Source organism: Falco naumanni, chromosome 7 (assembly GCF_017639655.2).
Source record: "Falco naumanni isolate bFalNau1 chromosome 7, bFalNau1.pat, whole genome shotgun sequence".
Lineage (NCBI taxonomy): Eukaryota > Metazoa > Chordata > Aves > Falconiformes > Falconidae > Falco > Falco naumanni.
In genome coordinates this window covers 18,768,312-18,792,254 of record NC_054060.1, presented here as the reverse complement: position 1 = coordinate 18,792,254, position 23,943 = coordinate 18,768,312, and the positions used below count along the sequence as shown (strand labels likewise).

The 23,943-nt window shown below is 41.9% G+C and overlaps 1 protein-coding gene across 4 annotated transcripts in view; it reads right to left on the bottom strand.

Moving 5' to 3' along the window:
- Positions 1-4,757: 4,757 nt before the first annotated feature.
- The window catches only part of LOC121091044 (myocardial zonula adherens protein-like), an 82,371-nt gene continuing 63,185 nt past the window's right edge, over positions 4,758-23,943 (bottom strand). For 3 of the 4 annotated variants that reach the window (XM_040600219.1, XM_040600220.1, XM_040600218.1), the window contains 3 exons: positions 21,562-21,645; positions 21,040-21,140; positions 16,250-19,618 (listed from right to left, as the gene is read on the bottom strand). In XM_040600219.1, the coding sequence (XP_040456153.1) occupies positions 19,513-19,618; positions 21,040-21,140; positions 21,562-21,645 (291 nt within the window). In that variant the 3' untranslated portion in view covers positions 16,250-19,512. Of the gene's footprint in view, positions 8,113-9,104; positions 9,328-9,988; positions 10,685-16,249; positions 19,619-21,039; positions 21,141-21,561; positions 21,646-23,943 lie in introns of those variants that run through there. The other variant, XM_040600221.1, reaches the window with a different exon arrangement.

Below are 23,943 nucleotides of genomic sequence, written 5' to 3'. Positions count from 1 at the left end.
ATCAGATCTGGACTGCAACCAGTGTTTCATTCAGTCTTGTAGCTTCATTGCTACCTCTTTTAAATACTTTGGTAGACATAAACATCTCTTCACTGTCTGTAAGGGATACCAGGTTCTTAGCACTACCATGTTACCAAAAGTAAAAAAGATAAGGAAATAATCTTTAAAAATACTAAAAATAACTTTTAAAAATTATTATCTATAATTTTCTTTTCAGCACAATTTAAGCAGTTACTATAGCTGGAATGAATTATAGTGCATTGCCAGGATTTTCAGAAAAGGCCCTTCCACCCCAGAAAAAGTTCAGTTGCATTCTGCTTTAATGGTTCTTGGCAAGCTTGCCAAAACAAAAACTATTGTTTTTGTACAAACAGAAGTAAATTTGATATAAATAAAAAATGGAACTTTATGTGAATGAAGCAAACATCAAATTCCTTAATCTTCAAAAGAAATTCTGTCCCTGAATAATTAACTATGATATATTTATAAAACTAGAATAATTGAAAACAGAATTCTAAGTTGATTCATGTGGACTGCGCTGAAATATTTATTATTGCAAGTCCAGAAGATCTGTCTGGGTTTTGTCACTGGAAATGTCTAAACTCAGTGTCCAGATGTTTATTTAAGTTGCTCCCACATAGTTCTAATGTCAATTACCAGGGGTTATCAGAGAGCATCACTGTGTATCTTCCTTGACTAATATTCTCATTTCTTCTGCATCTTTGATGTTTTCTTTCATTAAAATTCCTGGCTCACAGCCACAAAAAATCTGCTGCGCAGGCAAAAATACTGGTCTGCAGACATGACACATGATGATGCCCAATGTCTGTGCAAGGATAGTATTTATCATCGGCTATCGTTTCAGCAGTACTATAATCAGTACAAAGCCAATTTAAAGCAGCTCAGAGAAATACATGTGAAATCGAGGAGTAAGAACTTCTAGCCAACATGAAATAACTTGGGTCAGTAAAGAAAATATTATTGCATATAATGAAGATTTTGTGACTCGGGGTGGGGGGTGGGGGTCCTTCAGGAAAAAGCCAGGAGGAAAGCCAATGACAAAGTAATTTCACACATAATTACAAATGGAATGGATGGATCTGTAACTCTGGAAACCACAATTACATCAAGACTTTTATAGTAACCAGGAGACAACACAGGCCACACGTAACAGTGACTCAAACTGAAAGAGATTATCACACAGTCTCTGAAGATTTCCTACATTCAAATGCAAAAAGTTGGCTAACACAGCTCATTTATATATATACCTCTGTATGTGTGTGTATAAAAACATCTCTCTCCCCCTCTCAAATCTCTTGCCCCAAATCAGTTGGTTCCTTTGGTTTGTAGGCAAATTCAGGAAGATTTATTTTTAAATATTTGTAAGAAAACCAAATTAAATCAATACTAATTCAATAGAAATGGAAACAGAGATATAAGATGGCTGGAGAAAATAGTGCTGATGCCACACGTTAGTACCCAGGTAATAACACCGGGTTCCTCTCAGTGAGGAATGTTACCCATTTCAGTACTCATAGATCAGTAAGAGACAGACACCTTGTGACTTCAATGGATAATGGTCTCTATGACTTGGAAATGTCTGTCTCATTGATTATGTAATTTACTTCTCCCCCTGCACTGCCAGGTTGGGAAGGTTCACCCAGCTACCGGACAAAGCCCTAACAGCTAAACAGTCAGATTTGCTGAGAGTCATCCTCCCTCACAGAGATCTTCTACAAATGGTGTCACTGTACCTCCAGATTCACCTCAGCCTATTTAAAACTGAATCCACAATCAGATTGCAATTCTGTGTGTGCAGTAAAAAATCTCATAGCTTCTTGCGGAACTGCAAGTTTTGTCACAGAATTTGTGCTCACAGCAGCACAGGCTGTATGCAACCTGCATGCACTGGGAGGGCAGTGCAGATGGTAGCTTCAATTTGGAGACAAATGCAAGAGATCACATGCTGTTATAACCAGAGCTACAGTACTCCCACCACTGTTTGACTAACCTCCGAGTAAATTTGATGTATATGTTACCAGCATCAAGTAACAATTAAGAAAACATTTTCCAGGGGGAAAAAAAACAAACAAACAAACAAAAACCCAACAGAAGGAAAACAAGATTTTGCAACTGACATTTCTATTCAGGAGAGGTGTATCTCCTGTTAAGTGCTCAGCTTCGGAGACTTGGAAAAGCCTTGGACTACAACTACTTGCCACATTATATCACTGCCTTGATCTAATAAGCAACTGGATTAATACCAGCTGTGTGGATAGAGGGAGGAAATATGAATATGTTCATTAAGCATTATAGCCCCACTTATCTCCCGCATGACTTCAGTGGAGATGTGCCAATTTGTGCATGATACTATTATGGTCCCCAATATCACACCTAAAAGCAAGAAATGAGGCTGTCACTTCGTGCAAATTCTTACAAAATTCTCTGTCAAAAAAAACTCGCGTACTTAACTGCTGGAGGACGCAATCACTTGTATTTGGATGATTAGAAGTGAAATATGTAGTTAAATGATTCTAGCAAGTTGAGAATCCATTTACTTCCCATACACATTTAACTGTGCTCATTTGTGTCATCTCTTCACATTCCATAATTGGTTCACAACTTTTATTCACAAATTCCCTTGCACACAGAGATTAAACAAAACACAGTCAATATCCCAGTCCAACAGAGCGCTTGCACATAAATGTTCCTAGAGGAATCAAGCTTTGACTTTAGTACATGCTTTCATGCTTCACCAAATCAAGGGCCAATTTCATAAAATCTTAATAACCAAATGATCAAAACAATTGCTTTAAACAAGAGATGACTAAATGCCTCTAAAGCTTTGCAAACATATGGAATAACAATTACAGTATTTACAAAGGAGTCAAATGGAGTTAAACACTCATATGCCATGGAAAGTCAATGTGAATATGAAATATTTGGACTACAGTCAGCTAACATTTGCCTGCCACAGTGTCAGCAGTGACACAGCACTGCAGAAGTATGAGAATAAAACACAACCATCAGCTTACTGAAAAAGAAAAAATACCACAGCAAAATAAATGTTGTTTTCACACAGCTGTCTTTTCTACTTCCCTTTCCCTCCCAGAACGTGGGAGTTCCCAACCTAAAAACAAACACTAGGAAACCAGGAAATCTCAGTGGTGATATCCACACATACCACCCTAAGAGCAGTGGACTTGCAACAAAATGTGAACCACAAGCTCAGGAAAAGTACAGTTTAGTTAGCACCTCCCTGAAACAAGACCACAGCACGCAAGACCTACTCCCTGAAAAACTTGTCCTTACAAGACACTTCGGACAAATTACCCTTCCTTCTTATACTGCTCTGAAAAAGAAGCAAGGCTGGCAAAGCAGAGAACAGCCACCTTCTCCTACAGCAGAGTTCCCAGGGTAGGGCACAGGTGCTTTCAACACAGGACTCCCATTCCCTGCCCCCTTTATGCCATTCCTTTGATGTAAGGGGCCAAGAATTCATTGCAATTCCCCTGGCCCAAGGATACTTCTTGCAGGCACTAACTTGCTAAGGCAGATTATGAGCCAGATGCCACTCAAATTAGGCTAAATTGTCCAGAACAGGGTCCTGCTACAGGATCAGTTTCACCAGCAAAACTCGGCATGGTACACAACTGAGATGCCAGTCAGCCTCCAGGATCCAGGGAATACAAAACTACCAGCCAGCCAGATCTCCCCTAACTCCAGCTAGCCAGGTCCTACCTCCTCCATGAGACTGCTGAAGGCTGCCAGCTTGTGGTGTGTCAGTGATGGGGGAATCGTCTGCACGTCCATACAGAAACCCCCAAACTACTGCCCAGGGCTGCTCATGGAGCGCGCACAGCCTTTGCCACGGCTTCCTGCTCAAGTTTCAATTCATCAGTGTGTGGTGTCTGGATATTCCTTTCTCTGACTGCTGATCCCCTGTCCCAGCGGCATGTTCAGAAATTACACAGCACAGAGCCATGGTTTTCAAATTCTCTCAATTTGCAAGCCCCGTTTCCTCCACACAGGAGCTTGCAGCTTACTGTCACTTACATTTTTTTTTTTTTTTTTTTTTTTTTTTTTGATTGCATGGCCCTTAGAAGCAGCCCACAAGCCATCAGACAGAAAGCTACTAATGGAACCGCTGACCTGTCAGGTCCAACTCTAAAAACCACGAAAAGCTTGTGCATCTTTTCTACCCTTAGTTACTGATATAGTCCCCTCAAGTAATTAAGTACAGCAGCATTTAGGTCTTTCTTCTTTCAGTGTTATTTCCCAAATACTTAACATAAATTTTTAGGCTGCTAAATCCTCTAAAGCACATTATCACCACAGGTGGCAAACTAGATTGCATGTTTTCTCCCTCAAAGCTTACAGCTGTGAACAGAAACTCTTGTTACAGTGCTTTTCTTCTGTGCAGTTTGGGGATCAGGCGCTCCTAACAATGCATAAATCCAGGGACTGCCGCTGCTGCTGCACAGATACCTGCTCACATGCTCTTGGGCCTGGCAGCACACCATTTAAGCTCTGTCTCTGTGCCATCTTTAGGCCTGCACCATCACCCACCTTTGGTCTTACAGATCTTTTCTGTCCATTTGCATTCCCAAAGGTTTTCTTTCCCTGTATAGCAATTGTTTCCTCACTCCATCTCCAGTGTTTTCCTAGTAGAGAACTGAAACAGAAGGTTCCCGTTTTCCCCAAAATTGACTGCAAACATTACATGGTCAAAACAAAACGTTATTCACACGAGGAACTTCAGAAATATATTATCAGTTCTTTATTTTCTACAAGTTTAACAGCCCACTCCAATAAAACGGTCCACTCCCCAAAAAGACAGCAAGCTCCCCAGTTTTCAGTGTATGTTTTGAAATGTTCTGGAACTAGAGAACAGTGAAATACACGACAGCAACACCATATGCTCTCAGAAACTCAACTCAATATGACTAAACCATTCCATGATTCATCCTCTTACTCTAACCTTTTACAAACATCTGGATCGCACATCCTCCTTAACATGGGACACTCTTCACACCCAACTCTTTGCTTTCTTATCACTCACAAAATCTAAATTCCAAGTACGTACCTGTGCTCAGAACCCAGGACCAACAACCCCTCATGAAAGCTTCCAGACTTTGTACTTTATGCTTGGTTTTGTACTCACACAGCACTGTGCTGACCAGCTGCTAACTGTGTAACAATACATAATGCGCTTCACCTGTTCTGACATTGACTTTCCTCACCCACACCCACCCCCCTTTAAGGGTGTGAAGTTTGCCCATTCAGGGGATCTGCTTTAGCAAAGTCCGAACATGCTGAATGCTATCAAAATACAGGTCAAGAAAACTGCCTCAGCTTCACAAACTTTAGAGAGCAAAAGTAAGCCTTAAGAGTGCAAGGGAAGAGCATAACTGTAGTTAGCTTAAGAGAGTGATCAGCAGAAGCTCACATTAAGCTAGATTTCCGTAATCTAGAAAACAAATTCTTACCTGTGTAGTTTTGCATAAATTCCTTCAGCACAGAAAAACCAGCATGGAAAACCCACATGCAGTAACTTAAAAAGGTGCGACAGCACAATCAGTATGGGGACAAGAGTGATGGTAGTAACAAAGGGGAGAGATGCAAACAGGCCTGAAAGGGGTAACTTGTGCTTCATGCAACAGCAAAGGCAAAACCAATGCACTTCTGAGGCTTCTTGTCCTTGAGCAGTACAACAGACGATGGCAAATGGCAATCTGAGTGATGAGCTGCACCCGCAGAGGCAGAGCCACATGCTGAAGGAAGGCTCCGAGGGCAGAAACGCATACAGCGGAGGAACAGATGGGCCATCAGCGTGGGTGCTGAGGGATGAATGGGAATCAACCATGTAATCATAGAATGCTTTGGGTTGAAAGGGTTCCTAAAGATCACCTAGTTCCCACCCCACAGGCAGGGACACCTTTCACCAGCCCAGGTTGCTCCAAGCCCCATCCAGCCTGGCCCTGAACACTTCCAGGGATGGGGCACCCACAGCTTCTCTGGGCAGCCTGTTCCATGACTGACAATGAAAATGCGCCAAAAAACAGTGCTGACAAAGACAAGCGATGGTGAGAAGGTGGAAAATGATGAAGCAGGACCACAGAAAATAGAGAAAAGAAGGAGAAAAAAAAAAAAAAAAGGTGGCAAAAAGGAGGGTAATAAGGGCTGGAAGTGGCAAAGACCTGCACAGTCTGCACCAAAATAGGAAATAAGAAAGGAAAGCCTCAGCAGGAAGGCAGCTATAGCAAAAACATAAAGACATTCAGGTTTCTGCAAGCTGCTCAAGTGACCCAGGTGCACAGCTGGTATTTAGATGGAGTTACAGAAACAAGAGAAGACAGCAATGGCAGGAGGATGCATGGCATGTGGCACAAGTTAAATGCAGACACAGGCAGTGTATGTCACATGAAAGGGTGGTGCAGGGACACAGAATATGAATTTGCTTTATTAAGAGGTGAATAAATCTTATAAGGAAAAGGGAAGAGCAGAGAGCTGATGAAAAGCCAATGAACAAAGAGAACCAGAAACCTGTGAAAAGGTACAGGAAAGAGGGATCACAGGTGAGCAACAGATGACCTAGTAAAAAAATACAACATAATAGCTTCATAGCAGTTCCACCTGTCAAACTGCATTGCTGGGGTATGAACTGTGCCACAGGAAGTGCCTGGGAGAGCTTGTGGAGCATCTGGGAGAGCTACCGCCTGCTAGCGAGGTGCTGTATGCACTCAAGAAGTGGCAGAGACTTTCACCCCCCATTTCTAGATGATATCATGCAGCTTTTTGAATGACCCACATCTGGAGACACCATTCCTGCAGGAATATGTACACATCCAGAGAGAGCCCTGCACACACAGCTGGCTTGCACACACTGCTGCTGCAGCATCTCAGAAAACAGGTGCTGCCAGGCTACACAAGGAATCTCTGAGGTTAGTTTTTTAGAACAGAACTCACACTAGGCTTGGAAAATCCTAGTCAGCAGTGGAGTATCAATTGTGAAATACTTTTCAGCTATATTTTTTATCTTTCAAAATTCATATTAAGAGGCAGAAAATGTTATTGTAAGGGAGAATTTTTATCTTCAAAGAACAGCTAAAACTTCAAAATACACAGACCATTTTCTCCAAGAAAACCAGAGGGCGGATCTCTTTAATTTACAGTATCGGACTATGAAAAAATAGTATTTCAAAGTATGAAAGCAGTGTACAAAAATATGGAAAAACACCAAGACCTTTAATAAAAATATTAAAGTTTTCAGATCAGCTTGATCTCTTGATGTGCTTTGCAGTAATAACAAAAAATGAAACAGCAGAGTTCCTTAAGCCCAAACAAAATCTGAGTTACAAAATAATTTGAAATTCTTACCTATTTACAACATAAGGGCAGAAAGTGTTATTTTAAGGTGCGGGCACAGAAGCAAGTTCTGATGCGTTAAGAAGCCAACTTACAGCCGAACTGCCACATTATTTATTGTAGCTGTGCCGGCATGTATTTTCACCACATGGTAAAAGCAGGATAATTTTAAACAGATAAAAGTATCTCACATTTATACAAGATGACCTTTCACACATGCAAGCAGTTCACAGGCACCTTAGCTTACTTTATGGACACCTGTGCTGATGCCCTTTGCAATCACATTTCTGTGCAGAAGAAACCTTCTCTTGTAGATGACTCATCACAGCCTGCAAAAGTGTATTCAAGAGCTCATTTTGCCATAGCTGAAAACTATGAGGCACTCCGTAAGGGTTAACTGCCCCGAGTTCTCAAAACCCAGCCCCTAAATAATACTGGGGTTACCATTTAATAACACTTACATCAAACCCTTCCTATAATTGTAATGTTAAATTTTTAAAAGAAAAAAATGACTGGATCAAGCATTTTCAGTGTGTAGGTTTGGGTTTTAGGAAGTACTGCATAAATATCAGTTACATGGCTCATCTCAGACACCCCTTCTTGAATTCAGTCCTCTGCTGAAAAATAATCTTCATCTCTTACTTCTCTGTATTGCATTGAGGCCTCCCCCTCTGGTTCAAACCTGAGCATTTTTATATTCAATCTCTCCGCAAGCTTCTGTGCCGCAAGCTTGGCCTGCATTTCCTACACGAGAGAAAGAAAAGAAAAAAAAAAAAAGAACATAACTTAGAAAAAGTGTTCGTTTGTAACTTTTGTCATGGTGGTCATGAAAAAACTAATACACTGAAGCATAAACTTGACATAATAGTATTAGTAATTTCAGTGGTCGTAATTACAAGTTTACTAACTAATAAATTTCAGGTTTCTTTTCACACTTACGCATAACTGTGCTATTGACATTTGAAGACCTTTTTATAAGAGTTTAAATGCTCCACGTGGCAGTCCTCACGTGATACACTAACCATCAGCTCTAACAGAACAAAAATCAGTCCACATAAGGGAGCAGCTGTGCACCATAACCACACAGCAATAGCAATGCTTGTCATTCAGCTACCTCCACAAAAAAATCTGCCTCCGTTTTCAAAATAAATTACCTCCCTTCAAGTGTCAAGATGACTAAATTAGCAAGTGCTTTTAAAACAACAAGCAGCAACACACACTTTTACAATAGCATCTGATTTAAACATTAGCTTGGCAATCCCTGGAAAGTCAAAATCAAAATCCATTACAACAGAATGTGAAGCAGCTCAGAACTCTGATTCTTCAGGTGCAGCATAAATAAAGGCAAACGCAGACACCTGCTTGTTTTAAGAACAACAAATACTGCCAGGCCTTCATCTATGCAAGGGCCAAAAACTCGTTAAAGACTAATAGACAAGGTAGACATTTAAATTTCTAGTCAGAGGCGAAGTGAATGCAATGAATTTAGCATATCAACACATGAAGAATAACAAAAGATTTTGTTTAATGCAGAAATTACAGTTTCAGAAAGGCTTACTACATTACTTAATTATATTGTTAAAAGAATCAAACACAAAAAAGTGCCTTTCTCCGAAGTCTGCCCATTTCAATTTCACCATCAAATTAATCAGTATGAAAAGAACCCTTTATGCTTTCTTATTTAAGAGTTATCCCAATTACATGATTACTTTTCAAACCAAATCAGAGATTCGTACCTCATACGCTTCTTTTTGCTGTATCTGAATCGCTATAGATTCCTCTACGGACAGCAGCTTCGCAGGGGAATGGTGAAGTGGTGGCAGCCGAGCTGCTGTGATGTCATTCAAATGTTTCTTATCTCTAAGTCGTCTTTCTTCACTAGTAATTGAAATGCCAGATCCCCCAGGTGACTGACTGGAGGAGGAACCGTGCGATGATCCACTTTGCTCTCCTGACAATCTGGAAGAGATAAAACATAAAAGTTGTGACCCAAATTTGCAGTACAAGGTCGAACAACTTCCGTTTCAAAACTCATTACTTTCAACATGTAAGAGCTGAAAAGAAATCTGAAGTGTTATGACAACAAATAAAAAATCAGCAGCACTCAGAAAAACTAAAAAGATTTCTCCTCAGACATGCTACTCCTGATAGCGAACAAAAAACTTACGCCAATTAATTAGCAAGCATGAAATAGCAATGCTCTGGAAGTCACACAGAGTATAAATTCCTGCTGCTACCAGTGCAGACAATGTGAATTGTAGTTTCTCAAGAGGTGCAGGAAAAGCAAAAGGGCACCTGCTGCTAAAGCTCTACGAGTTCTAGAATCGATCCACAAGGAAGTTTTGCCAATTGTTTAACAGTTTTGTAGCTTAAGCTATGAAACTCTATGGAGATTCATAACAGTCGTTTCAAATGGGCAGAACAAGACCACTGCTTAATATTGAGATTCTGTGGAACTTAATGGTAAAGATCACACAGATTAATTAACCTTGCATGTCAAATGACTTTAAATCTCTTCAATCATCACAAGAAAATACACCCACCATGCCTGTTCTATACCGTTTCCAATTTTTACAAGTCAATTATTTCAGAAAAAGTTTTCCTAGTCCATAATACTTACACATGTGTTTTAAATTTGCTTTTTTTTATGACTGGGTTCTTGGCTCTAGCCTCTAGAACTTCAATATAATGTGGTGTCTTGGGGTGCACGTTTCCAAAGATATTGCCCTTATGTTTAGCCACGTTCTGCTCCTCTTCCAACACTTTTTCACTATTATCCCCATCTACAATTGTAATGTTTCGAAAGGCATCAACCAAAGTGTCTTTACTGTTGTCCAGAGCACCCGTAGTTTCTCTGCCATCCTCAGTACTGCTCTTAGATACCTGCTGTTCGTTTTTCAGATGACTGCTCGTGGCTGACTTGGGGACAACGTCACAGAAAAGACTCTGATCTTTCATAACAGTCTTGTCTTTATCATTTTTCCTCTTAGTTCTTTGATTTTCCAGAGTTGTATTTGTGGCATCTGGCTCAATACATTCTGCCTCCTGCCTTTGGGAAGAAGTCTCAGAAACTTCTTCAATATTACAGTTTTCATGAAAGACTGAGGAATTGTCACAGTTTGGTGTGTCCTTATTTAGTATAATTTGCTGTTTGCTTGTATCAATCTCCTCTTGCTTCACCTGAAACTCCAATCTGACAGCAGATAACAGCTCAGCCGTCCTCGCTAATTCTTCCTCTTGGAAAATGGCAAGCTTCAGCTTCTCAGCAAAATCGGAGATCTTCTTACCCTTGTCTGGGAGCCTAGCAATGAATTTCCTACGGCCAGAAACAAACCAAAATTATTCAACAGGGTAAACAATCCTGTTTCAACCTCAGATAAGAGAACTGTTTTGTAAGAACAGTTAATGTGGCAGGTTTCTCAATCTAACATTAAGTTTCTGACTTACATATTAGGTTTCTGAAAAGCGGTGAGATGCTGAGCACTCGCGGCCTCAGGGGTCCGCTGTGACAAAGTCACCAACACATTTTTCTCCTGCTGAAAGGCACAGCCGCTGCCCTGAGCGCTGCCGGCTTGTGCTCTCAGGGAAGAGCACTCGTTTTCCTGCCCGTACCCCCTGAGCACAGTCCCCGCACAGGCGCTGTGACCCCCCCCAACCCCCGCACAGGGCGCTGTGACCCCCCACCCACGCACAGGGCGCTGCCCGCCCACCCGGGTATAACGGGAAGGACCCCCCGCCGTGCCCCCGCAGCCTGACGCCGCCCGCGGGAAGCACAGCGGGGCCGGGCCAAGCGGCGGGAGCCCCCGGGTGGTGCGCGGCCTCCGGCAGCCCCAGCGGGGTCGGACAGGCACAGGCGCGTCCCCCGCCGCCTCCGCGGGCCGGGCGACGCCGGCGGCAGGCCCGACCCGCTGCTCGGCCGCGCCTCCCCTCACCGGTCCGCCAGCAGCCGCTCCTGCCGCCGCAGCATCTCCCGCAGCTCTGGGAGGCTCCGGCCCCGCAGGTCAGCGCCGCCGCCCGCCGCTGCCATGCCGCCCGCCCGCCGCCTGTCACCGGGGCGGCCGCCCGCGCCCGCCGCCGCTTCCGCAGCTCCCTGCGGGCCGCCATCTTACCGGAAGCGACGGCAGAGCGGCAGGGCCCGCCCAGGCGGAACGCGAAGGCCGGCACGGCCCCGCCGCGGGGGCCCGCGGGCGCGGAGACAGCCGCGCCCAGGCAGGCGGGGGAAAGACAGGCGGGGCGGGTGGGCGGGTCTCCTTCCGCGGCGTCACGCACGCCTGAGGCGGCGCCGGACGGCGGCCGCGCTGCCGGTGTCCCCGGCGGGGCGGGGCGGGGCAGGGCCGGGTTGCGGCGCCGGGCGCGGCACCCTTAGGACCCTTCGGTGCCTTCCGCAGTACTTCGCGTTGTCATTTCGACAGCCGCCCCCCCCCCCGTGTGCTTGGCAGCCCCCCGCGGAGGGCCAGTTCCTGCCGAGGGCGCGAGCTGCACTTTCAGAGGCTTGTTAACGTTTGCTGTACGTGGCACTGACTTGTGCCATCATGGACCCCGCGTTCTGGCACGATGCAGACGGAACCCAGGAGCTCCGACTGCCGCATGGCGCCGGGCTGCCCGCTTGGAACCTTCCTCACCGATGCCAGTGCCACAAGCCTTAGTCAGCCCGCTGCGTCCAGTAGCAGTAAGGTTATCAGCCAAGCGGTGGCTCCCAGGTGGCGCAGGTCAGCCTTTTTAAATCAATCCCAGTGGAGGTTTCTCGAGCCAGGCACTGGCAGGGGCGTATTTCCCAGCGGCTGTTAACGCGTGGCTGTACGGGCAGGACGCAGGGGACCTGCTGGGCCGCAGCGGGGAGGAAGCCCCGGGACGTGGCTGCCGCCCCGGGGATGCGCAGCTGGACGCGAGAGGAACGGCTGAGGGCCGGGGAAAGGGGATTAATCGAGCGGGCAGGTGCCCGTGGGACACAGGCCAGCGCCAGGGTGAGGGAAGCCAAGTTAAGCCGCTGGAGAGACGGTTTCGCCGTCTGTTGTGCGCAGCCTGGACCACCCTCCCGTGGGGAGTCCCTCGGGGAGGTTTCCCTGAGGGCGCAGGGAGAGGAAAAGGCCACCAGCTTCTCCCGCCAGGTGACCCACTCCTAAGGGACACAAGTGCTCCGAACTGCTGCCTCTGCAATGCGGCCTCAGCCTGCGCCACCTGGGTAACGCTTACGCATCTTTTTTTATGCAACAAGGAGCACTTACATCTTGCTTTTTAGCCTCTTTCTCCTGTACAGATCAGAGACAGCGGGAAGGCTGGGCATGGAAACCGCACTGCTCCTGCCTGCGTGGCGGTGAGTCCAGAAGGACTGACCTCATTAGGGCACTGGTCGGCACCTGCACAATATAATGATGGTTCGTTATCTCAGTTCAACTTCTTCACTGTGAGGGTGGTGGGACACTGGCCCAGGCTGCCCAGAGCAGCTGTGGGTGCCCCATCCCTGGCAGTGCCCAAGGCCAGGCTGGATGGGGCTGGGGGCAGCCTGGGCTGCTGGCGGGGGTGGAATGAGGTGGTCTTGAAGGTCCCTTCCAACCCAAACCGTTCTGTGATTCCATGAACTGCTGTTATTACATGTACATAAAAGTAATGACAGTATTTACAGCAGGTTTCAGGTTATGTACTAAACTGCATAAACTGAAAAAGAGCAAAAAATGAAGAGAATAAAGTCCTAATAATATGACTGCTGGGAATCGCGACCAATCATTCTGTAGCCCCCCATGTAATACCATTCACCAAGTCAGTATTTGCCCAAGGTCATTGGAAAGGAGTATTTTTCATCTTTACAGTTCGAGAGTGTTACGTTTTGGAATACCATAGTCTGTTTGCAGGTAACACACAGTTCCAGAATGACGAATGAATAGCTGAAATTTGGAAGGTGCCGAAACAAATATGTCTTTGTTTATAGAGAGACAGGCAGCATCTAGTTACAATGCAATCTAGATAGTATCAATTTAGATACAAATGTGAAGAAGGAGAAATAGATTGAAGCTTTCTCAGTCCAGGAGCAGAAGTATGGAGCACTTGTGAGAGAGGAAAATCATATATTTGGATATTGCTTGCTCTGGGGCAAAATACAGGTGTGTAGGAAAATCCTCACTAGCCACCCACTGAACATGAGTAATCACCATCCAGCAATACCTACTACAAGTTTACTCTTCAGGCTTTGCTCTTGCTTCTCTTTGGAGGCTTGACAGTGATTATTTGCAGTGCACAGTCATGTTTTTATAGTTCTCCTCAGAGCATTCTTGATTAGAGGTTTTATTTTTTATCAATTTCTTGAATATTTTGATCAGCATTCGTGTGAGCCAAGTCTATAACAAAACTGGTGGGTTTATTATTTGAGTAATGGGCTTTGCTATGTTTCTTACTTAGGACATTATCTCAAGAGCTATTATTAGATACAGTTTTCAGTCAGTCTGTTTTCTGTCACTAGATATCTAGAGTTAAATATAATTTATTCTGCAATAGCGTGGCTGGAATTACTATGCAAGTTAGTATTATTTCTACAAGAAAGTGAAATCATTAGAATGGCAATGCAGAAGAAAACCAGTTATACTAACAAAAAAGAATAAACTGCATGAAGAAAGCAACAAAAAGCAAGGTGTGACCCAGGAGTATTCAACTTCATATATAGTATGGTTAAAAAGAAAGGTATTAAAATAACTATCTTATTCTAGCAAGTTTGGTTTTTTTTAATAGATTACATCAGTTACAAGAAACACTGCCACACACATTTGTGTCTGAATTTTTAGTATTTCTGTTTTATCAATGCCAGTTAGGACTAGGCTGATGTTTTCTAGTCATATGACGTGTTGCTGGAGGTGGCCCTGAAGTACAACTGGCTGAATTTTTTCAGGTGGAAAATTTCCTGCCAGAGAAATCTGAGTCTGCCTTAAATTGGTATTAAAAGTAAAACTAACACTCACTTCTTTTCTGTTAAATGAATAATTACCATTGTCCTTTTCTCCTTTCTTCAACTGTATAAATACATAAATGTTACTTCTTTTCACTGGGAAAAGGGGCAAAAGGTACTTTAGAATGTAGGTTTTGAGGGGTAAAAAACTACTTTTACAGTTTCTCTGCTCCTAGGTGGAAATATTGAGGGGCAGGAGGAGAGAAATCAAGCCACACATACAAAATAAACCACCCTCAAATTACAGAAAAAACGGTATTAATATTTGGAATTTAAATTAATAATTTTATTTTTAAAAAAAAACTTTTTTAATCAGCATGATACACCTTCACAATAATTCATTTTATTTTCCTTAATTTAAAGAAAATAACACCTCCCTTAACCTTCTTTCTCTAAAAATGTCCCAAACACTTCAAAAGTGATCCTATATATGCTTATACCTATCAACATCCGGGTTTTCATATGGGAAGCAACAGATTACTGTACACCTGCACACCACACGCACCTTTACAGAATATTGTAACCTCACAGATGTTCACTTCTATGTATTTTCTCTGTAACCACCAGGTCCCTTTTTCTTTTGAGAATTTTCACATACCTTAGGTTGCAGACGACTCCTGTCACCTTGTTTTCCTGTGTTTCTTCCATGTTCTAGTGCTTGAGGTAGGGCTGGAAGGGCCTTAACTCATCAGGTCTCTTGAGCACATTTCTTCTACACATGCAAATAGCCTCAAGTGCTGAATGGGAATGAAATAAAATATAAGTGGAGTGTAACTCAGCATGTATGTCTCAGTTCTGTGGAGCAGGCATCTCCTGTACAGAAATACAGACTTCATGCAGGGAGAACTTACTTCTTACCTATTTGCTCATCTTTCCATGTCTAAAAGTCTTCAGAATTTAAAGACTCTCCAAAAAGCAGTAATACCCAGCTCCCAGAATGATATGTTGTAGATTCAACATTGCTGATCTCAATGAGATTTTATGAGGTCCTTTGGCGATCTGTACTGAATACACACGGGGAAGCATTATTCAAGTCAAAACCTTCACATTCTGCAGCTGAGCACTGCAAACCAGGCACACTGCAATTGTCAGCTTTGCATGACCTCGTCTTACTTAGTTGATAAGTAGATTGTTTCATTGCGACAGTCTTAAAGATAAATCTTTATTTACAGTGAGTGGATATAAACTGTTAAAAAAAAAAAGGGGGGGGCTACAATCATCCCAATCTCATGCTGCAGCCTGGAGAGCATCATCCCAGATGTGTTCAAATGTTATCTGTGGGATCTGAAGTTGTTCGGGTTTTTTTGCAAGAGCTGCGCTGCCCAGTTCTTGTTTATCCTGTGCAATTCAATAGTTCTTTATTTCATCTACTTTTGTTACTTGGCTTCGAGAAGAGTCTTTAGTCTTTAGCAAGGGAGTGTCTTCCTGTTCTCAAGAGCCCATCTGCCAAAGGAAACACGGACAAGAACATCAAGCCTCCAGAGAAACCGCTTTTGCATTCATACATGTTTTGAACAAACAAGATTGTGTAGAGTAAGCGTTCGCAAGGTTCTAAGTTAAGTTTAGTTCTAAATGAATGTTGACACAACAGAATAGAAAGTTTAAATACAATTATTTATTGCAATTTATCTTTTCCATGTCCTACTTACAGAATGTATTAAAAGCATACAACATAACTGCATTATTTATACAGCGTATATGAAAACTGTATCCCAAAATACTTTCCAGAGTATCTGGAATAAATCACAAAAGAATACTTGTAATCACGATACAAATGCAGTCATACAATTGACTTGTATCCAGTGCACTTTCTGGGACCTACCTACATGGCTTTTATTGTTGTTTACAGAAATTTTACTAGTTTCTAATGTTATGGTGCTAATTAACCCAATCTCAAATTGACAAAATTTACACTGAAGTGTTACAGTCTTTTCATTCAATTTGTTATTATCTATGCTAATTTACATTGCTGCTGACTTGTCTGGAAAACTCTACATTTTCATGTAACACAATTATATAAATACTGTTCCTCTCCTGTTCTTCAGTTACCAAATTTAGAGCAGTCATCCAATCAAATTATGGTCATCCAGCTCACTGCACATCAAAATACTCTTAGAATATTGCATAGACTTCAATCCCTGTTTGGTTTAGGGAAAAATGACCTATTTCATCAAATAGTCAAGACAGAATTCACACAGAAAACTTTTACAGGAAAAACTTAACACCTTGGTAAACACCTGCAGCCTTGGTAAAATCTTGAGCCGATAAGTATAATTTTGCAAGTCTCAGAGCTAAAATAGCTTGCAGTATTTTCAGAGGAGATCCTCAGGAGTGTATTAAAAGTAGAATGAACTTCCCTTTGAAGTCTGTGTCAAACCAGCATTTTTTCTTACTTCATCCTGCCCTCTCCCACCATTCACTGAGCACCTCCCAGTCACCAGGTGGTTTTCTGAATTCTGGCCAAAAACAGAGGGATAAAGTATTTTTACTTATTTAAACTTGTCAGCTGGTGTCTTTTACAACATCTTTCCTTTTACTTAAAAATATCACCTTCATCCCTTCATCTTAACTTTGAAGGTAACTTTCACAAACCACGGTTTGGAATTAAATTCCTGAAATACCGAGGGACTACGGGCACACAAAGTGCTACACGGCATTGTGTCATGAGCTGCAGCTGCATCCCATCCCTAACGGACATTAATATGGCCAGCTGGGATTCATATTTAGGGTCTTTCTGTTGAAAAACAGACACTGTCCAACTATTTGCTGTTATCAGCCACGAGAGGGAGGTGTGATCACGCAAGTACAAAGCTTATCCGTGAAATTTCGAGTTGGGTCATTACCCATCTTCTGAGTCCATCAACATACACCTCCCATTTAAATGTGTTCTCTCTTATTCATTCATGATCTTAGTTGATCAATCGCTAAATGAATTATGTTTATATGAACACATTAACCGGTACGTGGGGAACTTTGTTCAGCAAACTCAGTCTCCCAAATTGGCTCAGGCGTCAAAACTTCAACCACAAGTCCCCAAGTACCCTACACGCTGTTACGATTACAGCTTCTCCATGTGCCAGCTCTTTCCACGTCTCTGGTACTCGGGTGCAAGACAATTCTTCTACTTCGCATAACGACAGGGTACTTTGTTTGGGGGCTGTTTTTACAGGGAGCAAGCTTTACTCCTGGGGACCTTCTCTTCAAGCCCTTTCCCACTCTGCAAGGGTTTTGCACCTCTTCTGTGGGAGAAGCTATTTAAGTAAATGCATGGTATGTATGACACCTGTCTACTAACGTGACAGCTGGAGGGTTTTCTTCACCTTTTTGATATCTATGAGATCTTCTGCACTCCCTCATCACATGTAAACTGAGTTTCCTTCTAGAGCTATTAAAACTAATGATGTAGGTTTTATTTATTCTTTTTAAAAGAAATATTGAGCAGCTGTTAATGCTTGCGACTTCTATACCAGCGAAGATTATTACAGGCTTCCTTCACACAGTAGATAATTACCTTTTTGTGAATGGCTTTGATTGCAATTATTTCTTGAATTCTGTGCATAACACAATCCATAATACTGTGTTTGACTTTTTAAGAAGAATGACAATTTTAAGTTCTCAGGAGCTGAACATGACACAAGTAAAAAAAATAGTTTCTGTGCAAAGGATGATCTGAGCACAAAAGCTGCAGAAATTTGAGCTTCCCATTTTATTCTGTATACGCTTTGGTTATATCAAGCAATTCACATTCCTGCAAGGTACCTGTACCACATGAAAACATCCTTCAGTCATTCCTCCAGTACAGGCTTCTTTATTCCGTAGCTGTGCTGTTTCACTACTAAATAAACAAACTTCTCTAACAAATTCAGAAACCCATGAAATAATACAGGAATAAGATTTGGATTATGAGGTCAATATTGCTATTTTAAATACAACTCTACTGAGTATACTTTATTTGAACAGACAGTACTGAATTTAAGAACTGGCATTAGACTGGAGATAAAAGCAATCACTTTGTGAAGCCCTGTGGCAAGGTGAGTACCTCCTGGGATTGACATTCAATGCAAGAACAATATTAATCATACAAAATGTAAGTTGTTTGTTTTCCATAGCAGTTACTATAATAAAAAAAAATGCCCTTCAGTCATGTTAATAGAACTACAAGAAAATATTCATAATTCATTTTAGTTCAGTAAGACTGGGAGATCAAAACAAGATGTAAAAAAATACCCTATATATATATTTAAATAAGTTCAGTAGTAGATACAGCCATTCCTGCTGGTACTTTGAAGTCAAGGATAAGATTTTAAGTGCTTTGGGAAAAAAATTTTTAAAAAATACTCAAAAATCAAAATCCTGATTCAGGATTGATATTGCTGTAGGAATTGCAGGGACTGCTGCAGGTTGCTGTAGGCAAAAATCTGTTTAATGAAAACTCCTTCCTCTAATGGAAAAGTAAATAAAACAAGTGACAGGGATTTTCCTACACAGTTACTATTGAATTCATCACCAATAGTCACTCTGTCCTATGACTGAGAAAGTGCAAACCAGTGCCTCAGTCCAGCAAAGCAAAATCCATTAGCATCTGCTGTATCGCTTACTGTTTTGAGCAACAAACACGATATTCATGTGCATGGTGTTGAGGGAGTTGTTTGAAGCAGTCCAGTTGCATCTCTCCCTCCCATCAAAAGTGTACTAGTTATGAGTGAACTTCTTCCAGGTGAAGAGAGCTCCCAACTACACCAGGTCTGTCCGACAGGCTTGAACAGCCCTCCCAGTTTATACGCGGATGAAGGGGGAGCTTTCAGACCAATGCCTTCTGCCAGCACAGTTTCAGATACTGCTTTGAGTAGTATTGAAAATAAAATACATTAAGCTTCATTACACAAACAGGATTACAACACAAATGAAGAAAAAAACCTACGTACAGCTGTACAAGTCCTTCCTTACAGGCATTTGAAATGACACATTGCACTTCTTCTGAAGAAGCAGTAACAACTGCTGTTTCACTCATCCCGCTTCTTCCGTATCCCACTCACAGTTAATGTCAGTGGTAACTTCAGATATGAAGTTACTAAAAAGCTGCTTTCAGGATAAATTTAGCAAGACTCCATGCTGCTGTTCTTCTCTATGACTTGATAAAAATTTATCTAATCAAGCTGCAAAGGCGCAAGATATTTGCTCGTATTTATAAAGCAGGCTGACTTGAATGCTCAAGATGTACTGTTCTTTGTGCTAAATTCCAACACCCGCTTGAACGGGGTGTATGTCCTCACTGGCCTTGCACTTTCAGGAGATCTTCTGTTCTCAGTACTTGTACTGTTAAGGAGACAAGAAAAAGCTTACAGAGTTAATGTCAGAGTATCAGACTGCTGGGCTGGAAATGCCACTGCAATTAACTTATGCTTTGTTATTGATATTGACAGGCTAAAATTAAACTGTTCAGTGTATTTGATACGTTCCATATTTCTTTTCTATAATGCCACAGAGTATTTGATGAAAACCGTGGCAGATACTGACAAGTTTACATGCAGGCATCTGCTGGTGCTCATGTTGGAACATCCAGCAACACAGTTACTAGGACTAAGGATCCTGCAACAATAAAGACAGCAATATTACATTTAAGAACCCCATTGTGAAGAGTAATTTCATAAAATCTAAGCTGCATAGAGATAAACTTCTGCATAGAGATAAATCTCAAAAATAGAAAAACTATCAGATAGGTAGGGGCTGTGGTTACATGCAGAGGGCCCCCAGAGAAGACAACAAAGATCACTTTCTGTTGGCACCCTGACTGAAAAACACCGGTTTTGAGGTTTCAAAACTGATGCCATTAAAATATGCTCTAGGCTGAACACTGAAATTAGTGTCTTTTTAAACTGGGAAAGAAATTTTAGTTTGTATTGCAGCTTGCTGATTTCATATGCTAATTTACATTCCTCAACCTAAATGATTTAATTGCAGGGCCATTAAGACAAACAGGTTTACTTGTTGGTAGTAGTATGTTGTGTATGGTCCTTATTTTGGTCTCTGGTTTGCCTTCCCTGTGGTGACATGGGGGGATGGCTCAAGGGCCAGTCTGTGGCCTTACCGCCAGGGCTGGGCGCAGCCCTGCTGCAGGGTTCGGGGCCGAGAAGGGGGAGCAGAAGGGGAGGCACGACACCCCGAGCTGTACAACGTCAGGCTGCCATGGATCAGAGACAACCGCTCCAGCGCAGAAGTGGCAGTGGTACTGTGCTGTTTACTTGGCAATCTCCCATCTAGGGCTGGGCTATCTCCAGAAGCTGCTGGAGCCCTAAACTCTTACTGTTGGTGTTGCCTGCCCCTTAAAACAGTCCTGGATGCATTTCCCAGAACACAAGAAATAAAATGTGTATGAAGCCAGCATTAACCAGCCTCAGGGTAGAGCTGCCCATTGTCTCCTGCGCTGGCAGCAGAGACATTTCATCAATATTTCCCATATTTCACAAAGTCAGATCTCTTGACTTCCAGCTTTACTCCCAGCTTGAATCACTGTACTGTAAACAAGTACTCCCCCCCAAGGGTTTGCGATATGTTTGCATCTATAAAAGAAAAACAACCAACCTACTCTGTAAGTCACTGAAGTACACTACACATAGCAGATGTGCTCTTTTAAACTTAGGAAAATTTTGCAGAACTCCACAACCCACTCTAACAGTTCATTAGCACAACGGACGTTATGAAGAAGCTTTCTACAAACAAGCAGAAAAAGTAAATACCTGTATGGAAGATCACATCCTACACCAGTATCTCTGGTTTCTATATTGGTCTTTGGTTGGTTTTCCATTAAGTAGTCCAATTTATCTTGTAATTCTTTATTCTGGAATACAGTAATTTTCATCACAAGTTTATTTTAGTTAAATTATGTTAATTAAACAAGGAAATAAAATTGCACATTGGCTTATCCCCACAAGAAATAATGTAAGAGTATTTATTGAGAAAATAAAGGAATCCTTACTTCTGGGGGAAAAAAACCCACCCTGAATTAAGCTGACATTTTCATTCAGAAGCTTCTGTTTTAAGTAATTATAATACTGTTACGAAATTGTACGTTGAGAAACTTAGCATGAATATTGAGACTTTGTATTACATACATTCCTCATGTGACTGGTGTTGTAAGTTTGATTTCCATACTGAAAAATAGCAAATACTTCTAGATAACATCAGGTGACATCGGTTCAAATTTTATTTTGTTTCCTAACATAATCACAATAATATAAATTCAAAAGGCAATGCCTTACCTCACATTCTAAGAAAGAGATTTTTTCTAAAAGTTGAATTATAAATAATTCCTTTTCTTTTACTTTCTTCCTTAGCATTTCAATCTATGAAGAAAAATAAAGGCATTTAGTCTAATGGGACTGGGAAAAGGAGGAAAAAAACCTAGATACCACAGGAAGAAAACATGTTTAATTTCGATGTACAATACCTATACATATTCACAACCTGCTTTAATCCACGGATTAGCTATCATCCTACAGAATTAGGATCGTGTATATAAAGATGATACACGTATACTAACATGGCTTTTAAGAGTTTGTATTTTTCTGGAAAGAGAACAGAAACTCAAACATTGTCATGTAACAAAGCGAACCAGGAAAGACTCTATCTTTGATTCAAGGGCTTTGCTCTAGTCAATTTTAATTACACCCAAAAATATGTTGCACATTTGCTAGTTTCTTGAAGGTCTTATTTGTTCAGTTATTTCCTGGCATACCAGACTCCTTGAAAAAAAAGTGCATTTTCATTTTATACCTAGGGAATGGGAAGAAGTTCTTTACAGATATTCATGAAAATGAAAAGAAAGTCAGCTGCACCAGAAGCACTGCATCTTAATCCTGTTCTGTATGGAACAGAAGACAGACAATCTTCCCTGGTACGAGCAGAGGAACAGGGTATGGCCCAGATTTCATGCCAGTCCCTCGCTGCTGGCCCAAAGCTGTTCTGATTGCATGGAAACAGCTTTCTAAAGCTCCTAAAGCCACAGTTTTCCATTCTTCTGAACCCTTTGCTTAAAGCAAGGTTTGCTGTGTGAGGTTCAGCACAGAGACCTGTTGACGAGCACAGAGGTCGGTTCCTTTCAGCTGACCGCGTTTGGGAGACAATAGCATCTTGCGCAAACAAACTGAATTTTCTCCTCGGACCAAAGGAAAAGTCACTTGTTATTCTTTCTTAGCCCTTGCTGACTACACATACTAAAATAGCAGCTAATAAAAAGAGCAAAACAAAACAATAGCTAAATAACAACTTCAATTGTTACTGCTTCCCCAGGAGGCAGCCCAGGTTATTACTCATTGACAGCTGTAGACACATACCACTCTACAAGCACAGAAGACAAGGTGCTTCCTATAGCTGCAGTTAAGAGTCTACTTGAGGTGCAGAAAGCAGTGTCAAAAATATTCCTGAGGAGAATCATCAGAAGTGCGCTGAAAGGTCAGTTTGAGGGAGAAATGGGATTCTGTGTCACGTTTGCGTGCAGGTAGGAACTGGAAGAAGCCTGGTTTCCCGCAGTGTTCTGTGCTTGTGCAAGCCTTGTTCTCCAGCAGCAGCAATGAAAGCCAACAGCAGTGGATACTCCTTTTGCTCTCAGTGTTAAATGGTGGCACGTCGATAATTTTTCCAATTAAATTCCTATCCACCTTTCTTGAATGAGCCATTTCAGGTCAGATGACATTAAATTCAAAACCCCCTGCTTTCCCCCCATGAAGTCCATGGGAACGTGTCTGTCAGCTGAGGTGCTGCAAAATCATGAGCTAAACCCCTCGCCCGGCTCCACACCAGTTCTCTCACCAGGCAGAGCCCAACCAACAACAAACTGCGTTATCTAAGGCAACTGTCTCCACGATTCATTGAAGTAAATTAAAAATCTGAAATATTTCTGGTCTTAAGCCTGAAAGCAGAACGAGAAGCAAACCAAGCTAGTTCAGAGACGGTCCCCATCCCAAACGGAATGCCACGCACTGCTTTCAGTGAAGCCTCTATTAGTGTACATATCAGAAAGTGCACCCCTTAAAGCGATGTTAGAGGAGGAAAGATAGATGCTCAAACTGCCGTCACAGCATTAGAAAAGTGTGTATTCTGCACACGCCTTCACATTTTTTGGGCAATATGCCAACAGTGGAAAAAGCCAGATCCTATGCCAATAGCTTTTTTATCCCAAGAAAACTATAAAAATACCTATGCATAGTAAGAAATAGGTATTTTGTATGAAATGTCACATTAAGTGAAGTAGCTTTATTTTTGTCAGTTTATTGATTGGCTGAGCGCTTCATTAATACAGTTTTAAGTAAAAAAGTATTCATTAGTAAAAAATTTAGTGGAGTTCTACTAAATTAAATTCATTTTGTACAACACCCAAACTGAAATGAAGGAAAGCTTCGTTTTTCCTGGCAGTCATAATGTTACATTGATATGCAAGAAGACCATTTCTAAGTAACTGGGTGAAATTTTCTGTACACTCTCAGCAATCACTTTTTAACTCTTTATCTTAAAATCATTTTTGTGAAAGAACATTAACAAGTCCCTTCAAAATCACCAGTGTAAGACTTTCAGCATGTCTGGAAACAACAATTAGTAGAAATACATCCTGCTAAAAGAGAATGATTAAATACTCAAAGGTACAA